Raw genomic sequence first — 13,630 nt, 5'->3', positions numbered from 1 at the left:
AAACTTAACAAGCTGTACATTCTCCAAGTTTCATATGATTGAAAACAAAAAATTGAGATGATACTCTGATAGCATTGAATTTTCAAATTTTGGTTTCTTCTATGTAAGCAAAAAACGAAAGTTATAAATTCCGGTAGCATCCCATTCCAACATCCCTATATCATAAGAAAAATGAGAAACATCATTAGAATCTCGTATTAACAAAATATTAGAATTGTAACCAATTAAAATGCAACGACTTAACATTGAACAATATAAAAAACTAGAGTAGGTCTTTTGTGAGACGGTCTCACGAATCTTTATCTGTGAGACGGGTCAACCCTACAGATATTCACAATAAAAAGTAATACTCTTAGCATAAAAAGTAATTCATTTTCATGGATGACACAAATAGAGATATGTCTCACAAATACAACTTGTGAGACCGTCTCACGTAAATTTTTTCCAAAAAAGTTTGCACCGAGGTTGAGTCAGTTAGGATAAACAAGTGCGCATCCATATATCAAAACAAAAAAGTTTCCTATGTCAGAATTACTGTATAATTTTCCTAGGTCAGAATTCGACTTTCCTATGTCCAAAAAAGTGCGCATCCATTATTATTTTTTCATAGCTTGCAAAGTCGAATTCATTCATTGAAAATTTATAAATACAATGGAGAGAATACATATTCAGCAAAAAACGCAATTCAAATTCAATTTTGAGGACCGCGGTGGTGGGTCGGCCAGACTAGAGGTTGGCGGAGTTCTGGCCTCGAATGCTACGTTGGGTTTTGTGATGAGAAAAGAGATTGCCTGGCCGATTCACCTCAAAAAAGCTATATTAAAATTTTACCTTTTTTAAAAAAATTAAAATTTGAGCTGGCACCCACGCTATTGTGCACACACAGGAATCAAATCAAATCTATATATATATATATATATATATATATATATATATATATATATATATTTTTTTTTTTTTTTTTTTTTTACGATGGCCACTAAATTTATTTTACCGGTAGATTTCAACGCAAAACCTAATTTTCCATCTATGTTCATAATCCCTAAAATTCGGTATATTTCTCTCGTTTGATCCTCTTAATTCTCCGCAGCTGAACCAAATTCCCCCAATTTATTGGTAAGATTCTTATGATTTTTCTAAGATTTTCGTTGTTTTTTATTTTTCATGTAATTTTTTATCAATACTATTTCGTGAAGATTAAAATAATCAGAAAAATGAGGACTTGCTGCTTATGTAAAATCTTTTACAGCTGGTTCAGCTTGCTTCTTCACTGTATTTCTCGTTTCGACATTGATTTTATTTCTATTTTTTCGAACATTATGTTAGTTATTAATTCTTCAGCATAATGAAAATTAACGATTTTTTTACTGCATGAGCGCGCTTCAGTTGAGTGTCGCTCGAATTGAAGCAGTTTGGAAATGTCTGGGTTTAGGGCTTAACTCTTAATTGAAGCTCGTGCTGCTGCTGCGAAAGATCTGCCTTTTTTTTTGTTGCTATTTTCGGTGGTCCTCGAGTAATTTGCACAAATCTCCAAGGGTGTTTCTGGAATCTGGCAGAATGTCTGAAACAACCGCGATGGCAAACCGTGAGCAGTTCACCGGAGCTTCCACTTTGTATTCGGGCCCGGTGCAGGCCTCGGTGACTTCACAGCCACAGCTGGATCATGACATGCGCATGGGCTATGCAACCGAAGGCATGACCGCCACGTACAGGCCAATGGATTCGCCTCCGCCGCCGTTCCAGTCTATCTCTTCCGGCGCCACGAAGCACGTGATGAACTCGGCTGCCAGTGAGCAGAAACGCAAGAGAGGGAGGCCCAGGAAGTATGGGGTTGATGGCGGCGTGGGTTCTGGACAGCAACCCATTGATGTCGCGATGCAACAGTCACAGACTTTCTCTCCACAGGCGGCGCCTCCATCGATGCTGCAGCAGGATTCCCAGCTAGTACCACTGGGTGGATCGGCTTCTCCCACGTCCAAGAAGACCAGAGGCAGACCTCCTGGTTCAAAAAACAAGAAGCGACGGGCCGAAGCTTTGGGTAAAAAAATTAATATTTGCCATATTGGGAATATGGAATATTTGTTTCGTATGGATGATTCGGTTTGGATCTGATTGCTAAAAGTTAGCTTGTACCTCATCTCTCGTGCACTTTTATTATATTAGGTTTTGTTTTCTTACTTTCTGGTTTTATTTTATGTTGTTAATATAGTACGTACTCCATAAAAATGTATTGTAGACGGTAGTATCTGTTGGTGCTGGAATCGAAGATTATTGTAATGCAAGTTGGTGGTATGACGCAGTACTATTTTATTGAATGGATTACATAGCAAAATTGGTAAGCAAATAATATTATAAGAGTGCTGGAACTTAGTAACATACACGAGTGTGGTGGATCTTTGTGGCATTTGGATCTGACCCACTTCAGGTTCTGGTAAATGTAATATTACTAGCATTACTCTGTTCTTTTGTATCCTCACTTTCTTTTGAATATATATGATATTATTGCCACATAAACTGTTTCATAGTTATTACACATAATTTCAAATATTTCCTCTTTTCACCATCAATGTTATCCATTTAAGGTTTTTTTTTGGTGTAGTGTCTATTTTGTTGCGAGTTACTCATGCTTATCCAATCTTTTGATTGACTATTTATATTTATAACATTCAGATTGAAAACAGTGTATAATTTCTATTCCTTGTCGTTTTGCTTCAACCATATGTTTTATATTCAATTATTGTGTTTGTTTCCGAGTTTCCGAACTTCATTCATATTGTCTTAAAATTTAAGCTGTGGCACCTTTTCAGTATGAACACTGTTGCATCATCATTCTGAATTTCTGAGGAATGCCACACCAATAAATTCTGACATAAAGTTATGCCTGCAGGTTCGACTGGTATAGGATTTGTACCTCATGTTATCAATGTAATGGCTGGAGAGGTTGGCATTTTAATACTTGCATTAATTTCTGTTAAATCAATAAATACTATTCATTGTGCTTTTATGTTGGGTTTATCCATCTATATTTCATTACTGCCAAAGAACATGGAGTTAAACCAATATTCATGGCGCCCCTATCACATTTTCTATAAGAATTATTATTCTGATTCCAGTGGAAATATGCACATCTGTAGTGTATATTCCTTCTCAGGGACTTCTACTCTCACTAACCGGGAAAACGGTATAGTTAAGCAAAATTAATCATTTATGGGAGCTTGCCTCAAAGACACACAATAAGATTTTTTTAAGTTGGTATTTCAAATCTTATGATGAATTGGTCTAATTTATTTCTTTGGCAGTTAGGGTTTCAACAAAGTCCTGAGGTCCTAATTACACTCTATTATCACAACATGTTACTTGGTGAAAATTTGAAGTAGTTTATCGCCAGCTATGTTTCTTTTGGCATCATGATCTTGAAGGACAAATACTTTTAAATCTTCCATGTAGTCTCACACGAATGACCTAACTGAATTGGTTCATAATCCATTTTGATGTATCCGTTTAACATTATCCGTTCCCTTATACTTGTTCTTCTGTTGTTGATGGTTATGCAATGCATGAGGATCTATGGCTTCTTTTCACCTAAAATTTCACAATACCTTGTAGCTTTCCTCTTTGCTCAATGCATACTGGTTTTATTAACTCATCTTGAAGAGCAGTATGTACTTTATCGGTTTCACAACTTCATGTATTGCACCACTTCAATACTTCATTTGTGTGTTTATGGCACACTTTTACCATCAGAACTGTCTGCAATTTACTTGGATCGGTTTATGGTACATATTTTACCATTGATTATTTGCACTTTACTTGGATTGTTCCCGCATCCATCCTTTCCCAGAAAGAATGGGTTCACCCTAGTTCGAGTTTTTTTGTACGAGAAAGATCTTGACATGTGCGTTTCACAGGAATTCAGATACAAATTACAAGTTGGAGATTGTATTTCTCGTATAACTAAAAATCAGCAAATGATATTTCAGGATGTATCTTCAAAAATAATGGCATTTTCTCAGAATGTTCCAAGGGCTGTTTGCATCCTATCTTGCAGTGGTGTTATATCAGACGTTACACTCCATCGAGCTGCAACATCTGGTGGAACTGCAACTTATCAGGTTTATTGTTTTAGATCTATATTACCATTGCTGGCATACGAAGCTTATTCAAATTTCTAGAAGCCTGACTCATTAGCGTGACAAATTCCAAGAGGTCCACAATTGGACTAGGATATCAGAACTAAATTTCTCTTTTTAATTTGTCCCTGTTTTTCTTGTTATAATTTGTTCCCATTGTGCAGGGGCGATTTGATATCTTGTCCCTCTCTGGCTCATTTTTGCTGTCAGAAATCTCTGGCCAAAAAAGCAGAATTGGTGGATTAAGTGTAACGTTATCTGGATCTGATGGAAGGGTTTTAGGTGGTTGTGTGGCTGGTTTGCTTATTGCCGCTTCCCCTGTGCAGGTTAGTTAAATGGATGAAGAAAACTGTTCCAGGTCTTGATTTCTGGAACATAAATATGTGTATCCCATGGTTGGTATCAGTGTCTACACATATAACAGCCTCAGACTAATTATTTTGGAAGGAAAATTGAGAGATCAACTATCATTTGACCGGTGTTTTTTATTTAAAATATCGGACTGCAAGGCAGGAGAACATATCTTCGAATTTATTTACCATATAATGTGCATCTGTGAGGGCAGATCACAGTTTAGCCTAATTTAGTTATTTCGCTGGGCTCATCATAGGGCCTTCCTAACCCAAATTATATTAATGATTCTGGACCAAGGAAACTAGTTGTTCTAGAGTTTTTTTGCTGTCAATATATGTTTTGACTGTAATTCGAGTTATGAGTGCACATTACATATAAATAAAAGTGATTACGGTGTTCCATTATATGAAATGATTTTTTTGCTTGTTACAGGTAATAGTTGGAAGTTTTCTCGCAGATGGTCGAAAGGAACTGAAATCTGCAAACCACATGGAGTCTTTATTTGCTCTGCCAAAAGCTAACTTGGGTGGTGCTTCGGGTGCCAACAGCTCACCATCTCGAGGAACTCTCAGCGAATCCTCTGGTGGGCCTGCAAGTCCTCTCAATCTGAGCTCAGGAGGCTGTAATATTAATAATAACCTCCATGGCATTTCCAGCATGCCATGGAAATGATCTTGTTGGCACAATCTTTTCCCGGTCGTATGAATATTTGAAAATAATCCACTTAGAAGCTAACTTATGGTAGAAGTAGAAGTGATCTCTGTAGTTTCATTGTCTGATTAAGGACCGCAGGCTGCTTTGCACTATAATTTATGGGCATGCATGAAGTGGACCTGGGCACTTAATCATTTGATACACTAGTTTTTTTCAAGGCAGTTGTAGTTAATGCCACCTTTATGTTCCTGGGCACTCATCTCCCTACCAATTTCATCACCTTATCACTTAGCTGCTGTGTTTCGTTATTCTTGTGTTATTCTTGTGCTATCGACGCTTTGGTAATCACATCCATCACATTCATGTTTAAACACATGGGTTCCGTGGTCGGCCTAGAGTAGGCACTTTTGAATGAAAAAAAAGGTCAAATCAGTAAGCCTTGTATTGGATTCTCGGCTGTCCCAAGTTTGAATCTTGGAACCCTTTTAGATTGGAGGTAATTTGATTCCACCCGATGTTTCAACACAACCACGAAAGACGACAATGCCCGCACAAACAAAATTTCCTAAATGTGTATCTTCCTCTACATATGGTACATGGAAATTATGATGTTGGGTGACGACGAAGTAAAAGAGAGTGAAGTTACTGGATCCAAGGGTTTGGGTAGCATACGAATCGAGTAGTGCATTTTGTGGCGACCAGAAATGCCCTGATGTTTTGAGCTGTTGAGAAGTTTTTAAACAGTTGCGATATAGCACGAATGATGTGAATCTTGACACGAATAAATAGCAAACACGATTAAAACGCAATCGCACCCTCTATTTAATTACGATAATAAGATTCGTGTGTTGTCCCGATCTTTTGAATCAAGTAATTGATGTGTTATTCACCTCTAAACTATAAAAGTTTAGCAACAAATAATCACGAGGATAACAATCGAAATTTGATACGAACCTTCGAAGGAGACGCCTACGACAATCCGCACAAGCACGATCGACAAACGCCACAAAGTTATAAACTTTGATAAGTTTGATTTGATTTAACAAAGCTAAAGCCTTGAAAAGTTGAGAGAAAATTCTCACAAGTTTGATAAACTCAAAATAATATGTGTATTGTGTGTTAAAATTTCGTCCAAGATGTTTACATATCAAAAAGGATTACTAGAATCTAGTTTCCTAACAAAGTAAAACTCTAAAGAAGGAAATAAAATCGCGCAGAAAACACTAGACACGGACCCCGTGCAGACCTCCGTGTCCGGGTCCGTGTACATACTGTAAATAATCTTCAATCGGAAACAAGGGAAACGGCCCCCGTGCTCACCTCCGTGTACGGGTCCGTGTAGGCACTGTCTTCGCCAAATACATAGGACACGGACCCCGTGCCTGGGTCCGTCTTCAGGTCCGTGGAGCTACTGGAATAACTCATCTCATGAAGTACAGGACACGGACCCCGTGTGCAGGTCCGTGTGCAGGTCCGTCCAGACTCGGTCTGCTCCATCAATGCTTGAATGATATTCCGTTGGCCTCCAAACGTACTCCCATGCATCACGACCCCTTCAGGCTTGCTCATGACTCCTTGTAGTGCCTCCTTGAATCTCTTTAGTCGAACCCTCGTGATTGGTCCCTCCGGCTGTTAGAGTAGGTGCCCGTCGAGCCAAGTGTTGGCCGAGTGTTCACAATGAAACTCTATGTATAAGCAATCTTTATTTTAATAATATTTGAAATTATTATTTTGGCAAATATTTATCTGTATACCCATGCTAGTTGCATAGATAAAGCCCTTGAATATACAAATAGTAGAAAGAATATGAGATGCTCATATGATGAGTATCATGAAACTCATATTTGTAATACTGTATATTCTAAACGGTTCCTAGTCGATTCAGCCGCCACTAAGAAGGATATAGGCCGCTCGAGTTAGAGACTAGTATCTGCGATGTGAGTACCATGTTTCATTGGTAGGGGACATTGTGATGTCCGAGCATGCAGATAGGTGCTCCTTGTAGAGTGCACTGAACAACCCTCCATAAAAGACTTTCCAAGTGGTTCTCACTTATCGAGTGGAAATGTCCTAGTTTATGGTTGTACAGAATTAGTCCTTATGACCCGGGACAACATTGAGACTCTATGTGCTAGAATTACACTTTGACTTGTTTACCGACTCTCATGGGGTCATTAGGTGGCAAGGTTGGGTGTTCTGTCGAAACACATAGGAGTCGATGCATTGTAGTCGGGGATTCACCGCTTACCTTCGGGTATGGATATCCTATGTGTTATCATGTGTATGTAGATCGAAATCTCTGGCCAGAGTATGGTTGTAATTATGAAAGGTGTTTCATAGATTACACCATCGATGCAACTACGACATGACACATAGTATCGATTCATTGACAACTCTGGATAAACCAATAGTTGTCGAATCGGTCGGGATATATGAGTTGAAGGGACCGTACTGTACGCTAACCATAATTGAATGGTTCTTGCAGGCACTATCATTTGATACCTAGGGAATCATGTAAGCGATGCTGCTAGGCGTTTAACATGATTGGTTGGGTACTATCAGACTTGAGTTCTGACGTTCTTGTTATCAAGGAGTTGATAAGTAAGAATGGAGCAATTGGGGTATGCTCATATAAGGACATGTTTAGTCCGAATCACATGGAGATGTGAACCCACGGCTAGTTGTATCAATGAACCATTGAGGGCCACACAAGTGCTAGCTTTCTAGATCCCGTTGAGAAGTAAAATAGTTCAATGTGTTGAACGGCTTATAAAGGAGTTTATAAGCATAAAGAAAATTAGAAGTATGACTTCTATAAAGGAGAAAATAGTTCAATGTGTTGAACGACTTATAAATGAGTTTATAAGTGTAAAGAAAAATAGAAGTATGACTTCTATGAGAGAAATGTAAATTTTAATTTATGGAAGTGTTCCTAAATTAAAATTTGGCCAAATGAATAATGTATTTGAAAATTGTGATTTTCATAAACATTATTATGGACTAAATTAAATTAATTCAAGTGTTGAATTAATTAAACACTAGTGGACCTAGTAGAGTCCAAATAATTAAATTAATTCAAGTGTTGAATTAATTAAATTTTATTGAGTCTTGTAGAGCTCAATTTAAATTAATTATTTAACTAGTGGGACTTAGGTAAATTCAAGTAATGTTTAATTAGTCTCAAATATGTTTGAGATGATTAAATTTAGTCCATGGTTTTTATTTTGATAAAAACCATATAACATGCATGCATGGGAGGTGAAAGGTTGGGAGACTACTTTTTGAGTTTTCAAGGCAAGGCATGCAACTTTTTTGGAACACCTTTTCCCACAACCAAGACTAGTCTCCCTTTCCCCCCATTGTACACACCTTGGCCGAAATTACAAGGCTTTTCTCTCCATTTTTCTCTCATTTTTCTTCTTCAATTGTTGAGGAGAAAATATACACTTCTCTTTGAAAAATCTTCATATTTTTTAGTGCAAAATATGAAGGGTTCTAGCTAGTTGGTGGTGGGCCTAATTTGAAGGAAAGATTCAAGATCTTGGAGAGCTTGTAGATCTTCATGCCATTCAAGAGCTTTGTTGCTTAACAACAAAGTTGGAGCCATCATCAACCTCAAGAGGTTGATAGGTAATATCTTCTAAAACACCCTATGTATGACATTTTGGTGTTTGTTGTATTTGTTGCACAAGATATCATGGTGGCCGAAATTTTTGAACAAAAATCGAGATTTTTTGAGCTTCCGTTGCGCTTCCGGTCACCGTAACCGATCCCCTTTCAAGTGGTATCCGAGCTATGGTTACGATTTTGTGTAGCAACTACAAGATATTATATTGAGATTGATTTCTAACCGCATGAGACCGAAAATTTGCAACGAAACTCAAGGCTTGTTGGGGCGTTTTTCGGGCAGCATGTTGCTGCCCGTTTCGGGCAGCTCGGGCTGCCCGAGGGGCTGCCCATTTCGGGCAGCAAGGGCAGCCCGAGGGGCTGCCTGAACAGCCCAACATTTTAAATAATAATAAAAAAAAATTTTGGTAAGTTGGCCGGAATCCGGCGACGGAGCTCCGGCGACGGCGATGACGGCTAGGGTTTCCAAAAGTGTTTTGGAATATCAAAGTGTCATGGGCCTTGAGTTGTTGGGCCATTGGATGGCCAACACATTTGTGATTTTAAATAGGCCAAAATATTTTTAGTGAAAAATGAGTTTTTGGGCCCTTAAGTTTAAAATTACAAAAGTTGCAAATATTTTCTCATGAAATAAATAATTTAAGTTGGACTTTAATTATTTATAGTAAATGGTGATTTACAAGAAATTCGGTTATAAATAAATTAATTGGAAAGTAGACAAAGGTGTTTGTATACTTTGTTAATTTAGTTTATAATCGTGGCGGTTAGTGATTGGATCAAGATATATAATATTGGATCAATTAATTATTGTGATAATTAATTGATGGTGTATGATATGTGATATTATGCATGAAGGATGATCAAAAGCCCAAGCCCAATTTGCTAGGTGTATGCTAGGATATTTTGTGTTGAATGATTGTAATAATTATCAAATTTAAAGTGGGCTTGGTTTATGGCCCGTTCCCACCCCATGAGATGTATCCCTATGTGCCATGGATATTTATTTGTAAATATTAGTATAGTGGATGATCAAGATTGGAAGATGGTGGCCATGATGATTATGAAGATCGAAGACATGTAAATATTGGAAGCTTATGTAATAGTTGCATTTGCATCCCGTGCATTTCCCTAGGATTGGACCTAGGCCCGTGTTTAGCTCACACGGTCCGTTAGTATTGGGGCGATTGATCAACCTTGTTTTGTTTACTGTTTATAATATATGCATGATATGTTATAAATAATGAGTATGTGCGTTATTATTATGATAATAACAAAGTTACATGAATCCGGCAAACATACGATCAAACATGGCGAGCTTTTAAAAAATAAAATTAATGATGAGACATTTCAAAATTAAAAACCCTCATTTTGAATAAGATTCAAAATTAATATCAAGCCCGAAAAGGGGAATTATAAAATTGGTTATAATTTCCTTGTCTTCCATCGACAATGGGTGCATGATGAACGCTACCCGTACTCGGGGCTCGGCTCATATTATTGGGGGGGTCTTGGGTGCCGGAAAGCTGTGACATCCATTGACATGGTGATGTGAACTACGTGGAACTCCCATGACTTCGGCTCAGATAATTGGGGGAACTCATGGCGACCGTCCATTAAGGTTCAACATCGATGGGTAAGGCTTGACACGTAAAGATGAACGACGTCTATAATGGGTCCTAATCAAACGTGAGACAAAAGTTTATGTTAAGGGTTGCATTGTGATGCAATTGGGAAACTACCTTTTAGGAATTGTGATTGGCTGTATAATCGGGATCATAATTCGCTAATTGGATCTTACGTACCTACTGAGGAAAGGAGTTTCCCGTTTTCACTAGAGGGTAGTGAAAGATGTCAAAACAGTGGGAGCAAATATTTATGAAGTAAAAGTCCAAACTTCATATCTTACTAAATATTTTAAAATAGTCATCAACATTTATCTGTTTTTACTTTTCAGTACAAATTGACAATGTCTTCGATTCGCAATCCGATATCTGCAATACTCGACAAACACATGTTAACCGGACCTAATTACCTCACTTGGCTAAGAAACCTAAAAATAGTCTTGAATTCGGAAAGGGTAGCATATACACTGACTGAGTCGCCCCCTGTTGAGGCTCCGTCTGACTGCAATCCTGAGGAATTGCAGGCTTACAAGGAATGGTGTGACCATGACTTGATAGCCAGGTGTTATATGCTGACTTCTATGAATGATGAGCTGCAGAGGCGCTTTGAGGGTGCAAAGAATGCTGCTGACATTCATTTGCACCTCAAGGAGCTTTTTGGTGAGCAGACTCGGCCTCTTAGGCATGCTACCGTCAAGGAGCTGATCACTTTGCGCATGCGAGATGGGGCCTCGGTCCATGAGCATGGCCTAAAGGTGATCGGGCTCGTGGACAAGCTCGTTGGCATGGATCTGATCTTACCTTCGGAGTTGACCACCGACGTGTTGATGTTATCGCTGCCTAGCTCATTTGATCCTTTTGTGGTGAACTTCAACATGAACAAGATGGAACCGACCCTTGAGGAGTTGGTAAACATGCTTGTTACGTTTGAATCCACCATCAAGAAAGAAAAGTTGGTTCTTTATGTGGGTTCTTCATCTGGTACGAAGATTGATCCACATGGGAATGGAAAGAAGCGTTCTTTCCAACGTCCCAAGAAGAACGTGCCCTTGTTGAGGCAATCTCCGAATCCCGTTGTGGCAGCCACACCAGTTAGGGCTGACAAGACTAGTGATGTTTGTCATCACTGCAAGATGCCTGGACATTGGAGGCGTAATTGCAAAGAATATCTTGCCCAGAAAAGTTCTGGAAACGGTATGTTCTAAATTGAAGTAAACATTTCAATTAACTCTACTTCTTGGGTATTAGATACCGGTTATGACTCACATCTCTGTAATGGGTTACAGGTGATGGGAAGAAGTAGGAAGCTTAAGGAAGGTGTGACCTTCTTGAGGATGGGCAATGGAGCAAGAGTTGCTTCCAAGGCTATAGAAGATGTTTACTTATTATTGAACAATAGTTTAAGTTAATTTTATGAGATGTTTTGTTTTTACCTAATTTTGTAAAAACATTGTTTCCATTTCTATGGTGATAAAAATGGATATTCTTGTTTATTTTGCAAAGGTGTTTGCAACATTTACATGAATGAATGTTTGATTGGTACTTGAAAACTTGAAAACAATCTCTATAACTTAAAATTAAAAGATATTCAATTAAATGTCCATTCAAAGGCAGACACCATATGAGATATGGATGGGTAAGCCTCCCAAATATTCTTATCTTAGAATATGGGAGCCCTGCTTATGTGAAGCAGGTAGTGGGAGATAAATTGGATAGTTGATCCATTTTATGTTACTTTGTGGGATATCAAAGGAATTTAGTTGGATATCACTTCTATCATCCCCAAGAAACAAAGGTGTTTGTTTCTAGGAATGCAACCTTTTTTGGAAAATGAATTTTCTATTGGATAGAAAAGGGGAGATGATAGAACTCGAAGAGGTTCGAGAGACACCCACAATTATAGAACCCACACCCGAAGAGCCAAGTGAGGAGATACAAGCTCCTAAAAGATCCGAGAAAGTCTCGAGACCACCTATGAGGTATGGTCAGCTTCTTGAAGAGGGCCATGATGAGCCTAACCATGGATGTGATCCAAGGACCTTCAAGGAAGCGATATCTGATGCCGATTCATCCAAATGGCTTGAAGCGATGGAATCTGAGATGAATTCCATGCATTCGAACCAAGTGTGTAATCTCGTGGATCCACCTGAGGGAATTGTTCCCACAGGGTGTAAGTGGATTTACAAGAGGAAACTTGGGGCGGATGGGAAGGTATTGACCTTCAAGACGCGATTGGTGGCAAAAGGATATACTCAAAGACAAGGAGTTGACTTTGAGGAAACCTTTTCTCCAATTGCAATGTTCAAGTCTATAAGGATATTGCTAGCCATGGCTGCATAGTATGACTATGAGATATGGCAGATGGATGTCAAGACAGCCTTTCTTAATGGGGATATTAAGGAAGTGATTTACATGTCTCAAACCTGGAGGGTTTACATCTGTCGGAAGTGAGCATATGGTATGCAAACTTCAGAGATCTATTTATGGTCTAAAGCAGGCATCTAGGAGTTGGAACCTTAGATTCGATAGTACAATCAAAGAGTTGATTTACTAAGAATCCTGAGGAACCCTATGTGTATAAGAAGGTCAGTGGGAGTGTTGTGACATTCCTGGTGTTGTATGTTGATGACATTCTACTCATTGGGAATGATGTAGGAATGTTGCAATCAACTAAGATATGGTTAGCGAGTAAGTTCTCGATGCACGACTTGGGTGAAGCATCTTTTGTATTGGGAATACAGATCTATAGAGATAGATCGAGAAGATTGCTTGGTCTCACCCAGTCCACATACATTGATACCATCGTGAAGCCGTTCTCGATGGATGAGTCCAAGGGAGGACATCTACCAATGTGTCATGGCGTGTCCCTATCCAAGTCTGTCTCCCAAGACTGATGCAGAGATAGTGGCGATGACACGCATTCCGTATGCTTCGGCAATTGGTAGCATCATGTATGGGATGATATCTACACGTCTTGACGTGGCTTTCGCACTAAGTGTAGTGAGTAGATATCAATCGAACCCTGGTCTTCCACACTGGAAAGCTGTGAAAGACATCCTCAAGTAGTTGAGAAGGACCAATAAATTGTTCTTGGTCTATGGGGTGGAGAACTAAAATTGGAAGGCTATACCGACTCTAGCTTCCAAAGCGATATCGATGACTCGAAGTCAACCTCTGGTTTTGTATTCATGCTCAATGGTGCTGCTGTCTCTTGGAAGAGTTCCAAGCAAGACAATATTACGG

At 38.8% G+C, this 13,630-nt stretch overlaps 1 protein-coding gene across 1 annotated transcript; it reads left to right on the top strand.

The window, feature by feature from the left end:
* Positions 1-985: 985 nt before the first annotated feature.
* LOC140827585 (AT-hook motif nuclear-localized protein 10-like) lies at positions 986-5,179 on the top strand. The gene is made up of 6 exons (XM_073190311.1): positions 986-1,116; positions 1,387-2,038; positions 2,888-2,940; positions 3,981-4,112; positions 4,295-4,456; positions 4,917-5,179. Exons 2-6 carry the CDS (start codon positions 1,558-1,560, stop codon positions 5,154-5,156), a joined length of 1,068 nt encoding a protein of 355 aa, XP_073046412.1. The 5' UTR covers positions 986-1,116; positions 1,387-1,557; the 3' UTR covers positions 5,157-5,179.
* Positions 5,180-13,630: the final 8,451 nt, after the last annotated feature.

Source organism: Primulina eburnea, chromosome 3, assembly GCF_022965805.1.
Source record: "Primulina eburnea isolate SZY01 chromosome 3, ASM2296580v1, whole genome shotgun sequence".
In the NCBI taxonomy this organism is placed as follows: domain Eukaryota; kingdom Viridiplantae; phylum Streptophyta; class Magnoliopsida; order Lamiales; family Gesneriaceae; genus Primulina; species Primulina eburnea.
Note: the sequence above shows the minus strand (reverse complement) of the source record. Positions and strands in the feature narration are given on the sequence as shown.

Bases quoted from the DNA above. Each gene is read 5' to 3' on its own strand.
- LOC140827585 (XM_073190311.1), top strand. From the start codon at position 1,558: ATGTCTGAAACAACCGCGATGGCAAACCGTGAGCAGTTCACCGGAGCT. The intron at 2,941-3,980 runs GTTGGCATTTTA...ATGATATTTCAG, and splicing joins TCAATGTAATGGCTGGAGAG to GATGTATCTTCAAAAATAAT. The intron at 4,113-4,294 runs GTTTATTGTTTT...CCCATTGTGCAG, and splicing joins GTGGAACTGCAACTTATCAG to GGGCGATTTGATATCTTGTC.